The sequence below is a fragment of the Pyricularia grisea genome, assembly GCF_004355905.1.
Source record: "Pyricularia grisea strain NI907 chromosome V map unlocalized Pyricularia_grisea_NI907_Scaffold_6, whole genome shotgun sequence".
NCBI classification, from domain to species: Eukaryota; Fungi; Ascomycota; class Sordariomycetes; order Magnaporthales; family Pyriculariaceae; genus Pyricularia; species Pyricularia grisea.
In genome coordinates this window covers 1,723,093-1,736,655 of record NW_022156719.1, presented here as the reverse complement: position 1 = coordinate 1,736,655, position 13,563 = coordinate 1,723,093, and the positions used below count along the sequence as shown (strand labels likewise).

Here is a 13,563-nt window from a genome sequence, read left to right as displayed (position 1 = left end):
AAACTGTCAAAAAAGGCATCTTCCCCATAGCACTACGCTCCCCAACGAAAACGCCGGCGCATATTAACCAGGAGGCGTGCAAGGGTTCAGGACCGGGTTCACGCAGGGTCGCCCCTGTAGCGACCACGTGGGCGCGGGATACTTTTTCTCGTGAACGCACCAGCAAAACGTGCTCATGGCGGCCGGTGCACCATTGTACTTTCCGCTGCAGGCGGCGCGGAGGCGCCAGCCCGGGGCCTCTGGGATCGTGGTGTGCGGGTCCCAGGCGTCAAAGGCAGTCGCCGAGACCTCGGACCAGAGGAAGGTCTTGCACCACTCGGACACCTTGGAGCTGGCCGTGGGCCCATATAGCGCAAACGTCTTGTAGCACTGGTTGTCGTTGGCCTCGGGTCCGATCTCGCACTTTAGGTCCGACGGCGGCTTGGCCCCCTCTGGTGCGGCGGTCGGTAGGACCTCGAGTATGGTGGCGCGGGACGGCGGGGTGCGGGTTGGCGCCGCGGGTGCTTCTGTCGCCTTGGGCGGCGTTGGCGTCGGCGTCGGCAGGGTCTGCAGGCCCGGGTCGGTGAGGGGCGGGAGGTAGGCGTAGCTAAAAGCCTCGCCGTAGAGCGTGGAGGCGACGCAGTAGTAGAAGTTGGCGAGGAGCCTGGTGGGACAGTCCTCGACCCGGCCGATCTGCGGGTTGATCTGGAGGAAGCGCTCAATGGGTATGCCGGAAGCGAGGGAAAGTGAGAGGCAGGTGTCACCCGGCAGGGCCTCCCGGAAGCCGAGGCAATTTGCCTTGTCGGCGCCAGGTTGAAGGAACTCGTCGGGTGGCGACAATGCGAACGTGGGGGCGGCTGAGACACCTCTCAGGAGACCGTATGCTGCCATTGCCGTAAGGCAGGCCTTGAGGCCAATCATGATGGGTCTTAGTTCTCTGTATTGTGCGTTGTGCGTATGAGAGACTTGGTGAAATGAATCTCAAAGATTCGAAACTAGCTGAGGTTTGATAGGAAAGGGTGAACTTTGTGGACAATGAGTATAAACGGTACAGGAGTAGCGAAAGACGCTAACCTTCAATCTGGCCATGATTGCGAAGGAGAATGTCTCGAAAGAGCGAGTTTATACTTTTTTTTCCATGAAAGAGACTTTCAATTGACATCCGGGACTCAAAGAAGAAGAAACACCCGAAATGGGTCTGAATAAGTCCATTAAGTACTTTAAAATGTACTTGATCTCGTGGGGGCCCCTATTCAGAACCCGAAGCGGCGAATTCGCCTTTGAAACAACAGAGAAAGAGAGTGAATAAAGAATGTTCCATGCAGTCCCAAACAATACATCTCACAACTTTCCGCTTCAAACAAGGGATATTTGGGGGCTGTTATACCACATGGCTAACCTTCTCAATGATACTCATCTCTGGAAGCGGTAAAACTTAGACCCAGTCATGATTCTTTGCATAACTTGCAACGGGCACGTCCGACCATACCAGCTGGAATACTCGGGCTCCCCGACCCCTCTCCCCTGATTAAATCAGCAAGGGCTGGATTGACACTCCGGGTGCAGTTGGGAGTTTAGATAGTCCAAGCTTCGGAGCCTACGGGATCATGAGACCAAGGCTGATATCACATCACTATCACTCATTGACGGTGAAGTATGGCCCCGTGTAAAAGGCTCGACAGTTCGATTACACAATCTAAATGGTAATTGAACAGAAATTTGCAAACACAAGGGTTACACCAATTCATAAGTAACACTGTCACCCCGGCGAGACAGCCATCAGCCGTCCTGGAAAAGGGATGTAACCACCGCGTAACGTGGGCATTTCAGCAGATAATGCTACCAATGTAGCGCATGAGGAGCCCATATGTCTTCTCCCAAGCCTTTGCCATCTCTTGCTTTTCTGAATCGTTCTTATACACCAAATCACTCAATAGGTTGGTGTCGACTGTGAGCACATAGTAATTTGTCTTGGTCAGAACCTGAGCGCAACCGAGGGCGGAGAGCTTGTCAACCTGGGAACTGACATGTCCCGACCCATGCCCAGGCCGAGGTGTATCATGATGTTGACGTGCGCATTGCCGGCGGCTCTCCCTATTATGGCGATACCCACCCATCTGCCCAGCCCGCCGGTCCACATGCCTGATTGGTTCTATTAGTCCAACTGCATGTTATCCATCCCAACCTCGACTTAGCTCGTCGGCCTGGCTCGTGGCCCAAGGACGGATATCTTTTTGTTTCCCCTCCTAAGTGGCTTCCCTCTGGTGGGACTGCTGCATTTCTTACAGGTTTGCTACTGTTCGTCTTTCTGAAGCTTATTGCTTCTCTGCTTCGGGAGTTAGGGCCAAGCACTGAGCCGGTGATAGCCCTCCTGGCCCGTGCGGAAAGGGCTTTGACTGTGGTGTCATCGGATCTATGAAGGTGATTTCTTTTCGGGGAACATATTTCCCCAGAAGACCTCTCCGCAAAGATGTGGCTAGCTGCCTATCAATATAATGGAATGTCTGCAGGCCACGCGGTTGATAAAAGTACCGAATAACCGTCCTAGACTGTCATACGGCGGAGATAGCCAGAGGTAATCGCACCAGCAGTACTTTGTATATGCTACTCGTAAACTGCACGTCTGCTGTTGATATGGACAGGATTAAGGTGAGTAAAACTCGAACAACTCAATATATGTTAGACATTGGGGTTTGCTGCTGTGACTTTTTTGAGATGGTCCCCGTCCGTGTTGCCTCTAAAAACGGGTTGTGACTTCGGGTGTCTTTGATAGTTCGAGGAGGGATATTAAACAACACATAATGTAGCTACAATACTGAGAGGGGAAGTGTACATCATTTTGGGATATGTTGGAGATTGATGGTTACTTTATAGCAATAGGAAAAGACTGAGTCTGCACACTGGGAGAATAGTAGACTCACGATAGCATCTCTCTGTGAGTTTTGTTCTGCGAGCCAATCGGCTTTTCACCCCGTATTCCTGGGAACTTAAGCGCGAGATAGAGTAAGCGGTAAATACCATAGTAAACATATGCAAACGTCTTTTGACCCTACTACCAAACTTGTGGTGATGCACGCCTCACTAAGTGACCGTGTTAGAGGCCTCTTGGTTGGAACAATTGTTGTCGTCGGGCTTCATATTGCCGCTTTCGCTGTTTGGTTCTTGGTTTGTGACAGGCGAGAAAGATTTCTATTACTCGCGGTTCCCGACAAATGGGGATGACGTACTGGCGCGTTTAACCATTTAGTGGTGCTTACACTGCCTCCAATTCAATGTTACGAGTTTGCAAGGGCCTGGCAAGCGCTTTCTGTTTGATGAGCACCCGTTATACAGCCCCCATCGAATCCCCAAGCTTCATTTACTCGACAACCTCAGTTTCCCGGTCCACCATTTTTACTGATTTATCCCCATTTGTTTTCTTTTTTTTATTGAGATCATGGCTGCTACCATACCGCAACATCTCCAGATCATTAACCCCTCGTACCCCGCCGACGGCGGCGGCCCTGCGTTCAGTCGCTTCTCCCAACTTCCCCCAGAGCTACGGCTGCGTATTTGGAATTTGTCGTTGGAGGACCACCGCCGCTGGCTAGAGATCGATATTCCCGGGCCTCCTCCCGTCCTGTACGCCTCTGCACCCACCGCAGACGCCCCTGAGATCCCGGGTTACTCGACACGCAACCAGCTCGGCAACGTGATCAGCGGTCGCAACTACATGGCCAGCATCGGAGGCCTGCAGCTCCACAGCAAACTGCTGCGCACCAGCCGCGAGGCCCGAGAGGTGGCCCTAAGATTCTACCGCGTCCATATTCCATTGCACTTCCGCGCCACTGCTTTTATGGATCCGCCCGTGGCAAGGGGCACGTTGTACCTCAGTCCTGAGTGCGATATCATCGAACTCCACTCTTTGGGCGGTTGCAGAAACGCAGCTTACCAACATCCGTTCCTGGACTTCATGCACGATCTGAAAGCTTACGACCCGCAAGGGATTGGGATCTGCAATTTGGCGTTGGGCGTTGGCGGAATTAGGAGCCTCCGCTCCCTCAGGAAGCAGAATCCAGCAGAGGCTCCCGCGGCGGCTGCATTCGTCGACTGCGTTTCGCGGCTGCAAACCATCACCTGGATGGCTGATTCTAGCCGTGTACGGACTACCGGCGTTCGTTTCAACCGTTCCGTGCCTATCAGAGGCGCCAGCCCCCGATTCCATGTCGTCGGACGAGACCCTCGCCCGGTCGCCCCGGACTTAAAATACGTCGCGACTGCCACCAGCCGCGACCCTCGGCAAATGCATACCTGGTGGCAGGAAGTGCTAGATAGGTGGGAAATCCGCCAAGTCCGGCCGACCAAGGAGCGGGTCCTTTTAGCTGACAGGCCAGATTTGCCCTATGCAGAATGTGATGTATGGGATGCTAAAACGGCTGATGAATACCTCAAGGAGGAAGAGAACAGCTGGACCGAGGCCCGACTGGGGCATCATGTTGCTGTCCGCACTTTCGCTGGAGGAGTACCAGTTGAGGGCTCAAATGAGCTTGCAAATGCCACGAGGCCAGCCATCGGATTCTGGCTGTTTCCCTTCGAGGCTTTTGGGGATGATGGAGAGGGAGTCGTCAGTTGGGGACCGAGTACGGTGTTTGACCTTACCGGTCATTGGCCAGAATTGGCGCTGTCACACCTCTCGTGACCAGATGGTTTGCTTTGTTACCGTAGAAGCCTTTCATCGGCTACCTCAGCCTGGAGCTCATTAAATTTCACGTCGGTGCCCTAAGAGTGTTCAAATATGGAATCAGGGGCGCAAGGCCTTCGAGAATCTTTCGGTCCCAAGCGCATTCAAGGCACTGGATCCTTCCAGACATGATTTCCTAATACTCGGAAATGGCGGGGCCTTTTATCAGCTATCCTCGGGACATGCGCCAGCCAGAAAGCATCCCCTAAAGTCTCATTGAGCCCCAGATGGCTCCGGGCATCCCAATGCGGGAAACAGGCCCCAGTGACATCCCCAACTGTTTTGAATATCATACCATGCGCGAGCTCTTTGTTCGTCAACGCCATCGTGGGGGAAGTTGTGTATCGACAGCTTGCTGGTTGATAGCAGCTTGCAGGACGTAGCAACAAACTTTGGTTGGCCACCTAGTCTAGTCGCAGAGTTACAGGCTGCTCGCAGCTACCTATCCACCCGCGAAAAGAGATGCGCGACTCCAGGCGACGCATTTTGCATTCATTCCGGTGCACATGAAAAACTGGCTGGAAAAGCGATGCGATGCATATAGGTTGGCGGCATAGATAGGTAGGTAGGTACGTTTGTTGTATGTACGGTGAGGCTGGGAGCAAGTGCGTCAGGGGTGTGTGTGGTTTTTTTGGAATCCATAGCGCTGGTTTCTGCTTAAGTGGGTAACCACTGTGGAACCCTCGGTGCTGTACTGAGTACGTTTTCGTTTTTGGAGAATCTGTCTTTCTGTAAATTGAAAAGGGCCCCATGTCTAAATGCATGACTGGTATTGTTGAGTTTTCTTTTCGCCGTTTTTCTTTTGGTGATATTTTTAGACCAATGACGTCTAAACCATGTCTCTTACAAAGTTAGTACAGTTGAGGTTAGAACAAGCATCATGTGACGTGGAGTGGAGCCGAACGATACGTCACGTGTGATGGACTTTGAACTCTCTCATTTCAAGTCAAGTCATCATCGTTTTTCTTTGCGCCAACGCCATGAACTCGCTATTACTGTGATACTGCGACCTGGATATTTGGCCTGTGCTCATCGCATCAGTCTTACGCCTCATCCTATATTGCTTCCTTGGAACATTAATGATGCCCTGGCTTGATTTGTATACTTCTGTTCCCTACATTACTCCGTCTGGCGCAACCCCTTGATTTGGCGCCCCTCCCCCACATTGCGACTGAGCCCAGTGCCCTTGTCAACCTGCAGCTATCAAAATAGTCCTACTATCCTACTTATAGCCATTGGTTGCTTGCTTTTCTTTACGCGAAGCGATGAGTGCAACCACTCTCGAAGGTTCTAGTAACCCCGATCCACTTACCGGGCTGCTGGTAAGTCGCGACAAACTCTATTTCCAGACAAAGAATTATGGAGGGGAAAAAAGGGAAAGTGTTCATATGTATTGTTGCATTTGCTAAAATAGGTCGCAGGACGACTTCCGTCCATTCCTAGAGGAGAGCCTGATTTTGGCAATAGTGGGGGACTATGATTTAACCACACAAGCCGAAGCCGCCAGGGGCACACTGCAGTTGCTTGCCTCTGACGCCGAGAAGGAAGAGACGTCGACCTTCAACCCTAGCGGCATTGCCCTTGATGCTGGCCTCTCAGAGTCTGCGGACCATAGGGCAAGCGTCCCGGGGTCGACAAGGACAGACGAGACACCTTGGCTCTCGTCGGTGACGTCGGACAGTCCTACTCTGGACGCCGAGGTTGAGCCTTGGAACGAAGACCAAGACGTCCCCGATGATGAAAAGGAGGCGACCCTAATAGCCATGTTTCCGGAAATGAAAGTCTTTGATGTCAAATTCGAACTGCAGCGCGCAAATGGCGACTTCGAAAAGGCCATGTTAGCTTTGTTGAACATCCAGTACTTGGATGAAGCTGGTGAACTGCAAAGGGGGACAGTGGTGGGAACGGAAAGCCCGGGCTCACGAAACCGGAAGAAGGCCAAAGGCAAAAAAAAGGCTACTACACAAAGCAACGGCGCAAAGTCAAATCTTCGTCTTGACGTGGCCTATAAGCTGAAGCCTGTTTCTTTGGAAGAGCCTGACGAAGAATCCAGCGCAACCACATCGCCATTACGATCCCCATTATACAGCCCCATCTCATCATCAGGCTTTGCATCCCCCGCTCGATCATCGCCAGCTCCGCATGCTTCCCAACAGCGGAAACCCCCGGCCGACCCTTTAAGCTGGCAGAAAGTCGAGTCGCGGAAGTCCGCCACTCCGAAAGCCGGTCCCGGTCTCATCTCTGGGCTACTCTACCAAGATTCCTCGGCAGCGCTCCGCGACGCGGCAGGCTACTCGTTCGACCAGGCGCATAAAGCATGGCGCCGCGGCCGCTCCGACCCGCTCTTTCGTACCGCTGCGGTCGTGTACTCGGAGCGTGGCCACTCTCAGGTCGGCGCGGCGCAGGTCCGCGAGCGCGCCGACTACGAAGCCCTCGTCGACCGCCAGAGCGCGGGCGATCCGGACCTCATCGACTTGCACGGTGTGCCCGTGCGCGAGGGCGTCGAGATGGCGCTCAACAGGACCCGGCGCTGGTGGAGGCGGCTGGTCGAGACGGAGGAGCATGGCGCGAGAGCCGCTGCCAAGCAGAGGCCGTTTGTCGTCGTCACCGGCTCGGGGAACCACAGCGCCGGCGGCGTGTCGCGGCTTCGGCAGTCGGTCGGCGTGGCGCTCGCGCGGGATGGTTGGTGCGTCGAGGCGCAGACGGCCAAGTTTGTTGTTTCAGGGCGCAACAAGCCTTGAGCGGGGAGTATGTTTGCAGCAGTTACTTTATCTCGAGATTATGTTGATGATCTAATTGGCTCTTGTATGCTTGTGGAAAGCTTTGTGAGTAATTGTATAGGAGTCAACCGGGACTACAAGCATGTTAATAGACATTAGCTACCATTTTGCATAGCTAATGCTTAAACCCTCTCAAGTAAGGCCTTGTCTCTCTCTGGATCTGTGAGCTAAAAAAGAAATTCCTGCTGTATCACCACTGCATCAATACCGAGCACGTCGGCAGCAGTCACATACGGCTGGGCGACTCTGGTTTCTATTCATTATACTCGCCCTTGTGTCAAGCGGCCGCATGAGCCCATGTATTCCAAAAATTGGTGAAAACAGAGCAGGCAAAATCCAGCTCATATTACGGTGAGCCAGATATGCTAGAACTATGAGGTATATGTTGGACCTCAGCTTGATCAAAGGACGATGAATCAACCTCAATTGGACAATTCTTATCATACGCACCAAGTGGGGGGAAAAAAATCATGTCCCATTCAGGAGCTCTAGCAATGTCATCATTTCTACGAAGGCGCTTGTAGCCTTGTATCACTTATTTAGACTGTGACCGCTGTGCGGAGCGGCAATAACGGCGTGCAAGTTAAAATACAAAGTTTGCAGGTCAACCAGAAAAATAACCAATTCTCTTTGTCCCCCAGCGGTCCGTATCGCCTAGCTGGTCTCAGAACCTGAGCCTCTAGGTGCCTGCTTCATGCTGTTTTCAACTGTTTTTTTTTTTTTTTTTTTTTTTTTTTTTTTTTTTCAGTTAACCCACCGGCTGGTATATCCATTAATTTTCTTCCCAACAGCATCAGTGATTCAGTCAGGACAGCCCGACCAATTGAATACCATTCAAGCAGGTATCTGGTTTCCTCGATGTGTTGTTTGCTGCGCGCCCAAGAGCAGCAGGCTGGATCTATCAGGGATCATGGTTTTCAAATAGACCGAACAATAACCATAGCCACGTATGCGCAAGTGAGACATGGCGGGTGAGCTGATGAACGACTTCTCGGACAAGCGATAGTTACCACGCACGGTACCCATACTCTTGTTCCAGATCGCAAAATAAAATCAGGGCCAGGGCAACAACATAGCTCGATGAGCACTGCGAATGGACAGAGTGTGTGAGCACGTGAACGGAGGTAGAGGGAATATGCTCAAGACTCCCATAATGAGAGAGTGATAATTAATTGTTGATCGGCATGAACGGGCTGCACCCCTGACTACGGTGGCAGTTTCATCCCAACTGAGTTAGTCTGCTACATTTAAGCCAATAGGATAGACTGGAGGATTGATTGGTGGGGTAGATCTTACAGCACGTGCAGGTACGTGGCTGGCGGCTTGGCAGGCCGGGGAAGAAGCTCGGGCCAAGCACAAGCACATACCTCTGACAGACGACGTCGTCATCGATGCGGCTGCATGAAGCTGCCTCGGTAGTTCGTCTTCTCCCACTCCATTTACCTTTTGCCCGCCTAGGTACGGACGACCTGGGTCGCAATTAACCATCTACATGTTTTAGGCAGGGACTTTACATAACTGCTTTCAATACATAAATTCGGTCCCCATCACCTGCTCACTGCGAATCAGTTGATAGTTATTTGTTGAAACGGTTGGGAACTCCCGACAAACGCCCAGCGATAACCACCGTCTGATAAACCAAGGCCAACATCCCCCACCTTCGCAATTGGACCTCATCTGCTTCTCGATACCGATCCGTCTCGAGAGGCGACGAGTTGCCTGGTCAATCATGGCGAGGATCAGTTCCTTGGTCCTATCTGCCTCGCTGCTACTAGCTAGTCTAGTTGCCGCCGAGCAGCCATGGACCCCGAAACACGAAGCCGGCCGCTGTGCCATGCGGGGACACTGCGGCAAGAAGAGCTGGTTTGGCAAGGAGCTCCCTTGCGTTGACAACGGACCTGCCGAGAACCCTGATGAGGACCATCGCAAGATGCTCGTCGACCTGTGCGGGCCGAAATGGGAGACGGGTCCGGTCTGCTGCGATAAATCGCAGGTATGTAAATCATTTCCTTCACCTTGTTTGCCAACGACCCTGGACTCGCCTCCTGACTTACGAATTGCTATGGTTAGGTTGAATCTCTCAAGTCTGAACTGTCAACACCGCGACAAATCGTATCCTCATGCCCGGCTTGCAAAGACAATTTCTACAACCTCTTCTGCACCTTTACCTGCTCACCTGACCAGTCGCTGTTTGTCAACGTTACCAAGGCTCAGGAAAAGAATGGAAAGCTGCAAATCACCGAGCTGGATCAGCTGGTTTCGAAGGAGTATGGCAATGGCTTTTATGACAGCTGCAAGGATGTGAAGTTTGGTCCATCAAACTCCAAGGCGATGGACTTCATCGGAGGCGGCGCCAAGAACTACTCACAGCTGTTGAAGTTCTTGGGAGATGAAAAGGCCATTGGATCACCATTTCAAATCAACTTCCCAACAGAGTATTCGGAGCCGGCCATGTCACCACGGGAGATGAAGCCGAAACGATGCAACGACGATGATCCGAATTTCCGATGCGCCTGTGTCGACTGTCCTCAAGTCTGCCCCGAGCTTCCCGCCGTCAAAGAGTCTGGGACTTGCCATGTGGGGTCGCTCCCATGTCTCTCATTTGCCGCCATCTTCACTTACAGCATCATTCTGTTTAGCCTTGTCATCGCCCTTGCTGGTGGCTTTGTGCTGAAGAAGCACAATGAACGTCGCCGTGAGAGGCTGAGACTTCTCCAGGATCCTGTTCGGAGCGATGACGAGGACGAAGGAGACCTCGTGCACAACAACGCCATGCTTGACCGGCCTCAGGCCAATTATCCTGTCAACTCATGGTGCGACTCTGCCTTTAGCAAGCTCGGACACACGGCGGCCAGATTTCCGGGTATCACCATCATAAGCAGCCTGATTATTGTTGCGGTTCTTTCGCTTGGTCTGTTTAGGTTTGACATCGAGAAGGATCCTGCTCGGCTTTGGGTCAGCCCGACATCAGCTGCCGCGCAAGAAAAGGCATTCTTCGACGCCAACTTTGGGCCATTTTACCGCGCTGAGAAGATCTTCCTGGTCAACGACACGAACCCATCGTCTCCCGGCCCAGTCTTGAGCTACGACAACCTCGTTTGGTGGATCGGCGTGGAGAACAGTGTTAAGCAACTTAAGGGTCCCAGGTTTGGCACAATGTTGCAGGATGTCTGCCTCAAACCAACTGGATCCGCGTGCGTGGTCCAGTCGGTAGCGGCCTATTTTGATAACGACGCCGACAACGTCAGCAAGGGCGGATGGAAGAGCAATCTCCGAGACTGCGCCCGATCTCCAGTTGAGTGCCGACCAGACTTTGGACAGCCCATCGATCCCGGCATGATCCTAGGTGGATACGCGGCTGGAGATGACGTTGCAGATGCCCAGGCCATGACAGTGACCTGGGTTCTGAACAATTTCCCTGAAGGAACTTCAGAGGAGGCGCGGGCCATGGACTTTGAGGAGGCCCTGAAAAACCGCCTTTTGAAGCTTCAGGGTGAAGCTGCCGACAGGGGCCTCAGGCTCTCCTTCTCTACCGAGATCAGCCTCGAGGAGGAGCTGAACAAGTCGACCAACACTGACGCCAAAATCATCGTGGTCAGCTACATCGTCATGTTTCTGTATGCATCCATTGCTCTTGGCTCCACCACACTCGACTTCCGGGAATTTTTCCGAAACAAGTCCGTCTTTTTTGTTCAGTCCAAGTTTGGTCTAGGCATCGTCGGCATTGCCATTGTTCTCTTGTCGATCATGGCATCCATCGGTCTCTTCTCGTGGTTCGGTCTCAAGGTAACTCTGATCATTGTTGACGTCATCCCTTTTATCGTCTTGGCTGTCGGTGTCGACAACATTTTCCTCATCGTTCATGAGTTTGAGCGTGTCAACATCAGCCACCCCGATCTTGACGTCGAGCTGCGAGTTGCAAAGGCTTTGGGAAGGATGGGTCCATCCATTCTGTTTTCGGCCGTCACAGAAACAGCATCCTTTGCACTGGGCGCTTTCGTGGGGATGCCTGCAGTACGCAACTTTGCCATCTATGCTGCAGGCGCTGTTTTCATCAATGCGCTTTTGCAGGTCACCATGTTTGTCTCGTTCTTGACACTGAACCAGCAACGTGTCGAAGATTGCCGCATGGACCTGTTTCCATGTGTTCAGCTCAAATCAGCCCGAATCCATCTCAACGGCACCAGCAATCTTGGACCGCGATACCATGAAGCCCCTCAGGAGAGCATGCTGCAGCAGTTCATTAGGAAATACTACGCACCCACCCTCCTTGGCAAAAAGGTCAAGGCTGTTGTTATCCTCGTTTTCTTGGGCGTGTTCACTGCTGGAGTGTCCTTGATCCCCGAGGTCGAACTTGGTCTTGATCAGCGGGTGGCCATTCCGGACGATTCTTATCTCATCCCCTACTTTAACGACCTCTACGCGTACTTCGACTCGGGCCCGCCGGTCTACTTTGTCACCAAGGAGTCGAACTTTACCCAGAGGGAGCACCAACAAGAAATTTGCGCCAGGTTCACGACGTGCAACGAGCTCTCCATGACCAACATACTGGAACAGGAGCGCAAGAGGCCTGAGATCTCTTACATCGCCTCCCCGACAGCAAGCTGGATCGACGATTTCTTCCTGTGGCTTGACCCTGATCTGGGAGAGAGCTGCTGTGTGGAAAACGGCAAGGCTTGCTTTGCCGACCGGAATCCGCCTTGGAGCATTACCATGTCGGGAATGCCCAAGGGCCAAGAGTTTGTGCACTATCTCGACAAGTTCATTCAGTCGCCTACGACCGACGAGTGCCCCCTGGGAGGACAGGCTGCATACAGCAATGCTGTGGTGATTGACCATGAGAAGACCACCATTGGCGCGTCGCATTTCCGCACAATGCACACACCTCTACGCAGCCAAAGCGATTTCATCAAGGCCTATGCTTCAGCCCGAAGGATAGCAAATGATATCAGCGCTCAGACGGGGGCCGAGGTCTTCCCTTACAGCGTTTTCTACATCTTCTTCGACCAGTACGCAAGCATCGTCGACCTCACCCTGGCTCTTGTAGGTTCGGCGCTTGCGTTGATTTTCGTCATCTCCACTGTGCTCCTCGGATCCTTCATCACAGCTGCCGTTGTCACAGTCACGGTCATGATGGCTGTGGTCGACATCGTAGGCGCCATGGCTGTCATGGGTGTTTCGTTGAACGCCGTTTCGCTGGTCAACCTGATCATCTGTGTGGGAATCGCAGTTGAATTCTGTGTGCACATCGCGCGCGCCTTCATGTTCCCGTCTCGGACCTTTATGGAACGGGCAAAGAATCGCTTCCGCGGCCGTGACGCTCGTACATGGACTGCCTTGGCCAATGTCGGTGGCTCGGTGTTCTCGGGCATCACCGTCACCAAGCTCCTCGGAGTGACTGTGCTGGCCTTTACCCGGTCTAAGATTTTTGAGATTTACTACTTCCGCGTGTGGGTCGCGCTTGTCATCTTTGCGGCAACTCACGCGCTCATCTTCCTGCCTGTAGCTCTCAGCCTGCTCGGTGGCGAAGGCTACGTCGATCCCGAAAGTATCGGGGGTCTTGAGGAGGACTTGGCAGCTCGGCGGTATAGGGCTACCCTTGACAACTATTCTGACTCGGAGGATGATGAGTAGATGGTGCGATGGAAGAGGCACTCATCTGTTCAGACGTAGAGATGGTGAGCAGGGAAAAGCGGACTGACAAGTTAAGGGTGAATGGGTTGACAGAGACGTACCCGGACAGTCAAAGGACGAAGCGTTTTTAATCTGTAGATTTACCTGTATCAATTATGTTTGAAGAGTTGGATGCTGGTTCGAGTCAACTTAGATAGAATGGCCACCACCTAGCGGATAGGGAGTTTTATTTGTTCTACAATACAGTCCTTACCATTCGTTATAAAACCGCGCCTGGTGCAGTTTGGACCTTCAAACCCCGGCCCTACTCAATCGTAATCACAAAACAGGTACCACCAGTCGCCTCACGTATTCGGGCACAGATTTCCTTGGCCATCAGAGGCCCATTCTCATTGATAAATAAGTCTGACAAACTCCAAATGGGTAGCTCCGCGCTCTTCGTCTTTCATC

General features: G+C 52.7%; 5 protein-coding genes across 5 annotated transcripts; 3 read left to right on the top strand and 2 right to left on the bottom strand.

Moving 5' to 3' along the window:
* Positions 1-63: 63 nt before the first annotated feature.
* On the bottom strand, positions 64-900 carry PgNI_08473 (uncharacterized protein; the record flags this gene model as incomplete). Its single annotated transcript, XM_031128470.1, has 1 exon — positions 64-900. The coding sequence occupies one exon, from the start codon at positions 898-900 to the stop codon at positions 64-66; it is 837 nt and encodes a 278-aa protein (XP_030978836.1).
* A 905-nt stretch (positions 901-1,805) lies between these two features.
* Positions 1,806-2,119, bottom strand: PgNI_08472 (uncharacterized protein; the record flags this gene model as incomplete). Its single annotated transcript, XM_031128469.1, has 2 exons — positions 1,806-1,927; positions 2,017-2,119. The coding sequence occupies 2 exons, from the start codon at positions 2,117-2,119 to the stop codon at positions 1,806-1,808; spliced, it is 225 nt and encodes a 74-aa protein (XP_030978835.1).
* Positions 2,120-3,415: 1,296 nt separating this feature from the next.
* On the top strand, positions 3,416-4,657 carry PgNI_08471 (uncharacterized protein; the record flags this gene model as incomplete). Its single annotated transcript, XM_031128468.1, has 1 exon — positions 3,416-4,657. The coding sequence occupies one exon, from the start codon at positions 3,416-3,418 to the stop codon at positions 4,655-4,657; it is 1,242 nt and encodes a 413-aa protein (XP_030978514.1).
* Positions 4,658-5,684: 1,027 nt separating this feature from the next.
* PgNI_08470 (uncharacterized protein) lies at positions 5,685-7,638 on the top strand. The gene is made up of 2 exons (XM_031128467.1): positions 5,685-6,021; positions 6,121-7,638. The coding sequence occupies exons 1-2, from the start codon at positions 5,965-5,967 to the stop codon at positions 7,438-7,440; spliced, it is 1,377 nt and encodes a 458-aa protein (XP_030978837.1). The 5' UTR covers positions 5,685-5,964; the 3' UTR covers positions 7,441-7,638.
* A 1,309-nt stretch (positions 7,639-8,947) lies between these two features.
* PgNI_08469 (uncharacterized protein) lies at positions 8,948-13,362 on the top strand. Its single transcript, XM_031128466.1, has 2 exons — positions 8,948-9,472; positions 9,550-13,362. The coding sequence occupies exons 1-2, from the start codon at positions 9,209-9,211 to the stop codon at positions 13,111-13,113; spliced, it is 3,828 nt and encodes a 1,275-aa protein (XP_030979039.1). The 5' UTR covers positions 8,948-9,208; the 3' UTR covers positions 13,114-13,362.
* The last annotated feature ends 201 nt before the right edge of the window (positions 13,363-13,563 follow it).